Source organism: Montipora capricornis, chromosome 9, assembly GCF_036669925.1.
Source record: "Montipora capricornis isolate CH-2021 chromosome 9, ASM3666992v2, whole genome shotgun sequence".
In the NCBI taxonomy this organism is placed as follows: Eukaryota; Metazoa; Cnidaria; class Anthozoa; order Scleractinia; family Acroporidae; genus Montipora; species Montipora capricornis.
The window spans coordinates 51766047-51777764 of NC_090891.1; the positions used below are offsets into that span (position 1 = coordinate 51766047).

Sequence of the window (11718 nt, forward strand, 5' to 3'; positions counted from 1 at the left end):
ATCTGGAAAACTACTTGTCTAAGCACTTAATGATCACTTCCGATGTAGTAGAGTAGATTTCGTCAACTTCTACACAGCGGCTGAAATAGTCTACCAAGACTAACAGGTGCTTTCCTGTTGGTAGGGCCTAAGTACGTCCAGCGCCAGATCTTGCCATGGTCTCTCTTGCAACTGTGTTGTCTTCACAGGTGGAGTTATAGTCGTCTTGGTGACAAGCCGACACCCATAACACTCTCGGCACTTGCCCTCTGCATCCTTATCTAAACCGGGCCACCACACTTTCGACCTCAGTCTCTCTTTCATTTTCACAATCCCTTGATGGCCCTCATGTGCTAAACGAACCACTCTCTAAATCTCTGTCTCAGCTTTTCAGGAATCACGATTCGCGTACCACGTAGGATGTCTTGGCCAATAAATGTCAGTTCGTTACGGACACATACATATGACTTTGGGGCCGCCTCCCAGTTTCCACTAACATGGCAACCACGCACTACTTGCAGTTCCTCATCTTCAGCTGAGACTCTCTCGATTTCTTGAATCTTTAAGGCTACAGGTACAGATCCTAACGCAACTCATCATCATCATAACGGGATTTCCCTGATGCTGGGAACTTTGTCAAACGTGAGAGTTCATCGGCAATATTGACGCGGGATGTGACACAACATACCTTATAGTCATAAGGCTGCAGTCTGGAATGGCTTGTTGAGGAACGCATGCGTGGATATGACGTCATATTTCATGGTCTGACCTACCCTGGGGGACAGATGATTTTCTTGGGGTTGCCTTGGTGGACTTGAGTTTCCGTGACCTAATTTCCCACACGCACGCAAAGAAAAACCTCTCGTTCCTGAGGTACTAAAGACTATAGCTCTGGGCCAATATGCACACCTTTGCACTTATTGTAACTTGCACTTGCACTTGGTGGCTTTTTGGTGCTGTGTGTGCTTACATGGAATTATCTAGCACAATGTATACATTAATTGACCCATTGAAGTAGAGGTGGCTAGTGGTGGATATTTATCAAGCCGCAAAGCGGCGACTGAGGCAAATATCCACCACGAGCCACCGACACTGAGGTGAATACTTGTTTTAGTATATACTAAAACAGTGAGATAATATAGCAAACAAAGATTATGTTTACTCATGTATTCCTACAACAACTACAATATTTTCGGGCGCAAATCCCGCAAGTTGCTCGAAGGTGAATAGCAAAGGATATTCGGAGTTTGAGCAGCCAATCAGAGCACGCCTTCAACGCTATCCTCTGTTTTTAGCCCATTGACTCCTGGGATTGTCTAACGCAGACGATTGTCTAACGCAGACGGGATTGTCCAACGCAGACGATTTTAATGAACGAAACGATATGTGAAATGAATCATATCTTAAACTGTGGATATGAAATCAAGTGAAGCTATGATCCTCGCAGTTATGAACGCAATTATTGCAATTGAGTAGAGAAGCCCGAAAAATTCAGGACTTCAACGGGGTTTGAACCCGTGACCTCGCGATACCGGTGTACTTTTGTACCGGTGTACCTGTGCGACGCTTTACTCGTCTTGTTGGGGCGTCCTGGGGCGGGCCCGAGGAGTGAACGGGCAACCAGTCCCTCTCCATTAATTACCCCACTGACTCACGGGAGTGAGACTTAAGAGACTTTTACTCTGTCTAACGCCCAACGATTTTACTCGTCAACTGGGGGTGTCCCGGGGGCCTGAGGAGTGAATGGCTTTTTACAATGACTGCAAAATTCTGGCGAGCTCATTGGCTAATTTTTATTGTCAATAAGCGGACAGACAAACAAATTAATATTATTTATATAACTCATGCGTTTCGAAGAGTTTCGTCATAACATTGTCGTCATAACATTGTCAAAGAAGCTGTGGAACTCCGCTGACCAATTCAGCAAACAACAATCAACATCAACAATCAATCAAGCCACTGATCCAACGTACACCGACAGGAAGATTGTCCACGATTGCTTGCTTCAAAACTCTGGAACTTAAAATATTAAAATATTTAGCGCTTTTGAGACGCGGACGGCAACCGGAAGAGGAAAATTCGCGTGCCAGGACAGTGTTGTCTCCCAGATTTTTGTATTTATCATCTCTAATGGAGAAAAGATACAGATTTTTGCGGATCCGCAGACGACTTTGACAATGTTATGACGAAATTCATTGTCAATAACAGGACAGACGCATGAAAAACTGACATCAATAGGGAGCTTATAATTAAGCACGCGCGTTTTTGAGACGCGGACGGCAACCGGAAGTGAGTTATTTTCCCTTTTAACTTTCTTTCACACAACCGCATTTACATTGCTATGTATCTTTTCTCAATTAGAGATGATAAATACAAAAATCTGGGAGATAACACTGTCCTGGCACGCGAATTTTCCTCTTCCGGTTGCCGTCCGCGTCTCAAAAACGCTAAATATTTTAATATTTTAAGATCCAGAGTTTTGAAGCAAGCAACCGTGGACAATCTTCCTGTCGGTGTACGTTGGATCAGTGGCTTGATTGATTGTTGATGTTAATTGATTGTTGTTTGCTGAATTGGTCAGCGGAGTTCCAAATAAACGTCAAGTGTGCATTGCATGTAAGCTCATATCGCTCATTATAAAACGGCGATGTTCCCGCGAACTATCCTCAAGTTTCAAGCAAGATGGTCCTTCTTTCTTACAAAATCACTGTTTTTTCGACGTTGCGTTACGCAAGTTTTGATTGCTCACGTTGGTCCAAAGCCAAGACATTTTTGCCAATACAGTGTTTGGTTCCGTAAGAGCTTGCCCAAACTAAAGATGGATCAAGAACTGTTCATTTTCTCATTTAGAGGTTTAACTACCCGAAACTGCCATCAGAAACCAGATTATACTTCATTAAACCAACGTGAGCTCAGCTCAAAGGAAAACGAATCAAGTGCTTTTGCGTTCTTGAGTGGACCTGAGTATATTGATAGGAAATCTTGTGAAAAAGTTCGTTCTGGTTTTGCGGAGTACACTCTTAACGAGGATGGTTACATGAACATTCAAGATCTGGTTGATTTTCTTAAAAGGGAGAATGCAATGGATATTTGTGTGATAAGAACTACTGGAGACAAAAGAAACTATGTTGATTACTTTGTAGTAGTCAGCGGCGTGTCATCTAGACATCTACGTGCAATGGCAAAGAATCTTGAGCAACTGGTAGGTGTCAATCACCACTTTTTTATCCACGAAATTCAAGTCATCTTGGATTCGTTACTTTCTCGGTTAAGAAAACTAAATTATTTATTGTATCACATGCTTGGCTGTTGTTCAACAGGCAAGCAGAAACACAGGCAATTTGTGAAGATCCAGAAATCTTTTATTCTAGAACAAGTTACCATTTTGTCCTAGAATAATGTACCAATAGGCCTATTGCATAAATGGCGCAGAAATTTGAATAATAATACTTACTATGTACTCAAGTTCAAGAAAAATGTTGCATTTCTGATTGGTCAATGACAAATGCATAAATAGGTTATGGAGTGCAATACGGAAGTTGCTATGGAAACAAAGCAATGGAGCAATTTTGTTGAGTACAGAATCATACTAGAGTATTTGCGACTACATGTACCCTCGCTACAGAGCACGAATTACAAAAGGAAACCTAGCTAATTTCTCTAAACGTTTTTCCTGCAGAGATTTACCACTGGTATGGGTACCGATATAATAAGGCTTATTTTTTGGGTGTCAATTTTGGATTATGGCCATTACCATGACAACATCACATCTAATGACAGGCAGATGGATTCCTATTTTTGGTCTAAATTCCTTAATATTTATACTTTCCTTTGGTGAATTTTTTTTGTTCTTTGCCTCATTATGGAAATGATATTACCTGACATTGAGGTGGAAAAAGATCAAGGTCATGCAGACGGTTTTGCCAATATTCTGCAATTTGTCATTTTAATTTGTAAATATATTTGAAATATTAGGATATTTGATAGGAACTGCATGTGGTTAATTTTACAGATTTGGTCACTTTGATATCACAAAAGTCAGAAAAACGTGTGTGATTCAGGCTTTACACGCTATACTAGTCAGGGCTTTTGATAGGATGCGGAAAAAGATTGAAGATTATGCGGAAATTTTTGGCCATGTTATGCGTAAATACATGTATGCGTTGATTATGCAGAAATTACACCGGATTATGCCGAAATTTAAACAATTTATAGAACTAATAATGAGGCCCGTCCAATGTATTTACATGCTTATGGTAAATCAGGACTCGAAATTGCGACCAATGCAGTCGCATTTACGACTGGTTTTTTCCCTTTGCGATATCGCCAATTTGCGACCAGCTCTCACCGTTAAAATAAAAGGGTTAGTAATCAGCATTTTGCCGAAAATTTTGCTAAAATAAATAAAGTGATCAAAAAAATGTTTTTTTTTCTCGTCATGAATTTTGTTTCAATTCGGAGATATAGAGCAAAATGGTGATGTGGTTGAACCACGATCCATTCCCTCGATCATTCACCATTTTCAGCGGTTTTTTACAATGTATTGCGGGCTCCTTTTTTGTTTTGCACAACTTCATCGCAATGATTCTCCATCCTTTTACAAATGATCAATTTAATCAGCTGCTATAACTTGCTGCTAAATTTTCATACCTTGTTGCATCCTTTTAAAAAGTTAGAGCCTAGGGTATGTTATGAAAACGGTTTAACTAGAGTCCAGGCTCATCGCCGAAAAATGGAGTTAACCGGATCACCGAGTCAACTCCGAGTCCGAGTCAAATCCGAGTCCGAGTCAAGTGACCGAGTCAGTGGTTTTTTTAAATAGTACAAAAAAATTTGCTTTTCGACTCTGCCATTGAGCTTTTAACAGTTTGAATCATAATTTTATTGTTTTTGCTAAAAGCGAAGCTACAACATGGTTTAACAAGCTACTACTCTCATCTAGAAAGACGGAAAGTATTGCTTGAAATTATCGATTGGGGAATTGGAAATTATGAATCAAGTGACAAGAGGGTTTACTTTACAGACTCTTTACTTGACTGCTTGCCCGAAAGAAGAGATCGCACTCGACTTTTGGAAGAGAACAACGTTGGCTGTTACATCTACATATGTAGAGTTGTTCCAATTTATTTCAATCGCAATATTTCCCAAGAGCTTGGTAGCCAAGCTGTAACAAGTGGACTGGACTTTCGATTGTGGTCGGTGGAATAAAAAGAAAAAAGGGTGCCCCTTTAACAGGAAACATTCAAGTAAAGACCTCTTTTATAGGAACATTTCGCATTCCTTATCCCAGTCTTGAATCTTTTTTAATGTTTACACAAGAGAAATGTGTAGATTATCTCAGCACTTAAAAAAATTGGATTGGATTAGATGTGGGATACATACATGTAGATACAAGTTAAGTTTATGGTAAACTTGACTCACTCAATTTGAGCAAGGATGTTCATTTCCTTGCATTTTGGATACCATTTTACCATAATCTATTTCCTCGCCTTGCGCTGTGTTGTGAAGCATAGAACGCTGGAATACAGTCAAACAAAGGACTACCTAAACAGCTGTCATCCTGATGGCATTTTACTGTTTTCAGTGTTACTGTACGCCATGCAATGCAGTTGGGTTGGTGCAGTAGTTATGGGCAACCTTCCAAGCAATGAATCTCGAATTTGGTGTGTGGCAAGAGTGCCAATTGAAAATTGAGGCTCATTGCTCAATATAGGCAAAGTTCTCTGCATTGCAATAATTCTAGAACTCATTAACAGTTAGCCTGTCAGTGCCAAGCAGCACCACAAAGGGCCTGGAAGCTCTTTACTTTACTATCTTTTATATCCCAACTACACCACCACTGACCAGGTATATGGGCTAAAAGAGCTTGGAAATTTTAATTTTAATCTTAACTTGAAAAAGTTGAACTTTTGATGAAGAAAAATTTGCTTTTTCAGAGGTCTTTCAGTATTGTGTAGAACAAAAACATAAAATAAGGCAACAATTAAATGGCAATAAGCAATGAGTGGGTGGTGTTTATGTTCAAAAGTTTTTAATTAATTTATAATTCCAACTTTCTTAGGTGCTCAAAGTTCTTGTGCAAAGTCTGATTATAAAAACACCCCTTAATCCCAGCACGTTTACGATCAAGTTACAAGCAACAAAATGAACGTCATAACATTCAACAAACCAAGAGTATCTGTTTTCCATAAGGGACCTTTCTTTCTTCTTCTAATGTGTCCCTTTTTTCTGGATAGAAACTACATTTTCAAAGGTTTTTAAAATAATATGTCCACCTGTCAACCCAACATTTCTAAATTCAACAGTCAGCAACAAATGCAACAGCAATGGTTATCATCAGAAAACAAATGACCAAGAATTGACAATCTAATACTTAGTCAAATGACAATGGGAAATCTAGAAAAGTAACCACTCTCCATTCATCTGGGGAGAAAATTGCAGTAGAATCCACATGAAATACACATGGAGGCTCTCTCCACTACGAACTTACACTTAAGATAGGCACAGTCATCATTAATACACTTGTATGATCCTTTGCAACATGCCAATCGACGAGTTCCTGTGAAACCGCTTCTTTGTGACATCATAAATCCAGCCCAAGGCCTTCCATCTCGAGATGACTCCATGCGTCTTTCTTTGTCAAATATAAGCTATTTGACCAAGCAATCCATGTCAAAAGGCAACTTCCGGGGGGGGCATTTAAAAATAGGAAGATCTGCAGTTAAAAAATGGTTTGTGCTGTTGTTTTAATATTTAAAAGTCGGCTCAGTACGGTACGTTTGTAAATATTTATGGCTAGCAAATGTACCAGAATGTTTGTACTGAAGGTGAAATGTAATTTTTAATAACGTAGAGGCATAATCAGAAAGTGACTAAGCTGGGATAGGGAAAATGACATTTTCTCAAAAGTGACTAAGATGGGATCTGTGATTGGTCACAGAATAGACTATAATGGGGTAGGGGTTCGGAGAGGCCAGCGGCACATACCCAGCAAACAATGACCCAAGTACGCCCAACCCCCCACCCCCCCCCCCCCCACAAGCTGGGTGAATAAATGAATAAACTTTATAAAAGCCTTTACTGTAAAACCATGAGCTGGGAAGAGATTTTTGTACCTCTGATTGACAAGCACTTTCACGGAACAACAACTTTTTAAACTGGGTCCATACTGTAAATTATTGAGAAAATTGTTGTGTCTTGAGTGTACATCATAATCGTAAATAGACTCCTACCCCACTCCTTCTGGGTTAAACCTGAAATCAATTTAGGTGTAAAATGTCCTTAAGAGTTAAAATCTAAAGATGGGATTCAGCCATATGAGTTGTTACAGTTCAAATTAATTTCCGAAATTCACGTCAAATATTTCAAACTAAGTTAAGGGAGATTTTCCTTCATTTGAAATTTATTTCCATAATCTTTCAATGAATATAATGACAGAAAACTGCTTTTTGGCCTGATATTAATTTTATACTCAAATTTATGTTCCAAAAAGTGAGTGGATGCATTCACTGAACAGCCATAAGATTTTAGTATGTGGAAAATGCAAGGAAATAAAATGATCTCAGATGAAAATTAAGACCTCAATATACATTTGTATTTCAATCTTTATCTTACAACAACCCGGGTAAACATGCAACTGTTTCATTGGAATTGCCGTAAGAACAACTGCAAAAGAGACAAAGTAATGGACATGCTAAAATTCTTCTCAAGGCATTTACATGTGTAATGGCCACATTACAATGTATACATATATATCTAGATTCATATCCTCAGGAAGATATTCTGCTCCATGTTATTCTCGATTTGTTTGATACATAGGTAAAAAAATGTTAACATAAACAGCATTATAAACATTCATCCAGCACGATTTAAATTGCACGACTGTAGTTATTCATCATCCTCAGCTACGAAAAGTTTCCTTTTTGAAAGACTTTCACACATTTTTCATTTCCCATGGGAAGAAGCTGGCTTCGCACAACCTGTAAGGCGTAAGTGTTATTGGAGCTTGAAAATGTCACTATGGTTAATTTAATGTAATGCATGCTCTTTTTATGCTATCTTTTCATCTTAAGGAGCTCTGGAGTAGAGAGTAAAAAAATTATTGACATAACTGCGTTGGAGAAAAGTTCATATTCAGGGCTAAGAAATACACAACAGATTCTATGTCACCTCGAGGTTGAGCTCTTCGTCGCTTCCCCTTACATCTTTATAGATATCAAAGTTAAAACAATTTCTGTTACTAATTTAGGTGAAAAGAACATTGCTTACGCGTATCTAATCATAGTAAACTCATTGAAGATGTATATATGATTTGAAACTGACCGGCGAAGACCTCGTGACTGAAAAAAAGGTATACCGCTGACCTGTGACTCGGCCTGACTCGGACTGACACTCGGACTCGGACATGACTCGGGCTTGGACTTGACTCGGAGAATGGATTCACTCCCGAAAAATGCGTAGAAACTGCTTACAAACTTTCATCTTGCAAACGGAAATTATGGCGTGTTTCTTCAATGTTCAGGAAAATAATCTCTTTGGCTTTTGTGTTTGCTGAGGATGGTAAGCAGCTGCTTTATCACTAATATCAGGCATTTCTTCAATTTTATGCAGAAAATATCGTAATTATGCGGAGGATGCGGATTTTACGGAATCATGCGGATCCGCATCGCCGCATCCTGTCAGATGTTTATGACTAGTGCCCAGCTTGCGCGGTCTTAAAACTCTAGGGAGCCTCCTTAACAGTGGAGCCAGGGTACCTACCAGCTATACCTTTCTTTAGTACTGTAAATTAGAGGGTAAAGAAATGGGGACCCAAATTCCTTCATAATATTATTATTATTATTATTATTATTATTTATACACATGAGAAATGAGATGTTGATAGAACCCACTGGGAACTCAGAAAAATCCGAGCCCCAGATGGGATTTGAACCCATGACCCTCCGTGATCTAGTCGGATGCTCTACTGGAGACTCTATGGCGAGCAAGGGTGAAATGTGGGTCTTTGACTCGAGCTGCATCACGCAGCTACAGAGTCAAAGGACGACTGACAGCATAGCTGACCGCTGGCAGCATAGCTCATAGCTCATCATATTATTATTAAATACTTGTGAAATGTTCGTGGCTAGTCTGATGCGGCGTTTCGTCTCGGCCAAGAGACTACAAAAACCTTTAGAATTCAAAGGCAAACTCGTTGAGCATCGCGCCCTAAGTGCTGTTCGCAAATTCTAGATGTTGACAGTCTGGCCCTCTATCGCAGAAGGATTCCCAACCATGTAATCACGAGTTAAATTTATACAAAAGCAAACGCAAAACTATTGACAATATTATTTATTATTATTATTGCTGTTTCAGGCACTCAAGACAACTTCGGTTTAATCACTATGATTGACAAAATGATAAAACTTAGTGCAATGTTCTTATATAAGTGAGATCACACCAAAAATAATAATTATTACATTGTACTATTGCCTGTGAAAAACAACAGGAGTTCAGTTTTCGTTGTTATAGTAATATCACTAGTACAGTGAAAGGAAATTTTTCTGAATTATAAGGACAATGTTTGTGGTTTGTGGTTTCTACATTATACATGTACATGTGTGCAATAAGTTCATTTTGAATTCAACTTTTTTTACAGTGCGTTCTTTTTTTTCAGTTCAGAGGTCATGAAGTACGTGGCATTGGCAGAGATGGCCATGTTGTAGTTGAGGGCTTAGAGAGTGATCACTGGGTGGCCTTAGATATTGGTAATCGCTTTTACTGTAACTCATACATTTTATTAATAATGTGCAGTGTGATTGGCCAAATAAGAAGGCCAAACTCCTAAGCTCACTTGATTGTGCTTGATTGTGAGTACAACTACATTGTCAGCATACAGTATATGAATACCTCTTACTAACAGACTTTGAGGTCCTTACTGTAATTTACAGACCAAGCTTTTTCCCATTGATATATGGAATTACGAAGAAGAAGTGATTTTGGGAAATATTTAATTATAAAAACCTGCGATATAACATATGTAAGCATTTTTAAAAATACTAAAAACTTGGTTGAAAACTTTGTTAAAAAACAACAATGTTTTAACATTAGCTAAACGTCATTATCAATTCAAAATTATTTGAAATTTGCAAACTATAAATACTAAAAGAGCAATAGTTGATAAGGAGCCTGTATGGTGAAAGAAAGGAACAATGAAAATAAAGCAACAAGTTTTATACGTATGGAGTCCGTCTGGATACTCAAATTAGGCTTGAGACTCTTAATGAGGAGCATTTTGTAGACTAAGCAGTCAAATTTGCCCCAGTGGCACTTTCTTAAGGCCTTTAATTTGGCATTCTTTCAAAAGATCTTTACTGCCGTGAGCTTACAAAAAATGTTGACCAATAATTTGCCGAATTTTTGTTGGTGAAGGTGTAGCGCTGTATACCCAACATAATGTGCATCGCACAGATCACATTTGAAATAATAAACAACACATTGCTGATTCACTACTGCTGGCTTGATTTCTTTGGGTTTGAGATCTTGCCTTCATTTTTTGCTCAGGAAAACCGGTTGTACTAAGACTGCTGGGTTGCTTTTAATTTACACTTTCACAGTCATGCATGTAATGAATATAAATGCTACAATTTAAGTCTCTCTTAAGTGAAGCTATGATCCTCCCAGTTATGAACGCAATTTTTGCAATTGTGTAAAGAAGCCTGAAAAATTCAGGACTTCAACGGGGTTTGAACCCGTGACCTCGCGATACCGGTGCGATGCTCTAACTAACTGAGCTACATGTATGAAGCCACTGAGGTTGGGAGCTAATCATTTGTGGGTTCCAATGTTCCCGTGAGGAATGAATCAACGATGAAATGATATATGAAATGGATCATTATATGAACTGCGGATATGAAATCAAGTGAAGCTATGATCCTCGGAGTTATGAATGCAATTTTTGCAATTGCGTAAAGAGCGTGGCACCGGTATCGCGAGGTCACGGGTTCAAGCCCCGTTGAAGTCCTGAAATTTTCAGGCTTCTTTACGCAAATGCAAAAATTGCGTTCATAACTGCGAGGATCATAGCATAGGATCACTTGATTTCATATCTGCAGTTCACATATGATCCATTTCATATATCATTTCATCGTTAAGTCTCTTTGTTAAAGACAATGTTACATCGTGCCTATGCCCTAACTTTTAATACGGAATGTGACAAATTGCGTTCTGTATTCAGTCGCCTTGACTATCTGGTTTGCCTAATTAATTCTACTATTAACAACTTTATTTTTCACATTGCCTCAGAAAACAGGGCATTAAATAACACCAATGGCAGTGACACAGTGATAATTAGTCTTCCATTCAAAGATCAAGTGGCTGCCAGTGTGGTCTGGAAACAATTACGTAATTTTAGTCATAAGATTGGTGTTACAGTACAACTGGTTTTAGTGAGCAAAAAATTAGGGCAAGATCTCAAACCCAAAGAAATCAAGCCATCAGTAGTAAATCAGCAATGTGTTGTTTATTATCATGTTGGGTACTGCAGAACAGTGCCAGCTAAATCAGCCAATCACAGTGCATATACTATCTGAGAGATATAACAAAGATGAATAGCAAATCACATCAATAAATTAAAGTGACCCTCCTTTTTTTTCGTCTTTCAGGAAATATTGTTGTCCATTTCTTTCTCCCTGAAGTGCGAGATGTTTATGAGTTGGAAAAACTTTGGACCCTTGGTCCAAAAATTGATGACCAGTCAAA

At 38.7% G+C, this 11718-nt stretch overlaps 1 protein-coding gene and 1 long non-coding RNA gene across 2 annotated transcripts in view; one reads left to right on the forward strand and one right to left on the reverse strand.

The window, feature by feature from the left end:
• Positions 1-2603: 2603 nt before the first annotated feature.
• LOC138016583 (uncharacterized) overlaps positions 2604-11718 on the forward strand; it is an 11331-nt gene continuing 2216 nt past the window's right edge. The window contains exons 1-3 of the mRNA XM_068863756.1: positions 2604-3181; positions 9635-9725; positions 11622-11718. The exon at positions 11622-11718 is cut by the window's right edge and continues 2216 nt beyond it. Of these exons, the coding sequence (XP_068719857.1) occupies positions 2627-3181; positions 9635-9725; positions 11622-11718 (743 nt within the window). The 5' untranslated portion in view covers positions 2604-2626. The remainder of the gene's footprint in view (positions 3182-9634; positions 9726-11621) is intronic.
• LOC138016584 (uncharacterized) lies at positions 5994-8288 on the reverse strand. The gene is made up of 3 exons (XR_011125837.1): positions 8149-8288; positions 7095-7232; positions 5994-6694 (listed from the first exon to the last, which is right to left on the reverse strand). It is a non-coding gene; the product is annotated as an uncharacterized lncRNA (long non-coding RNA).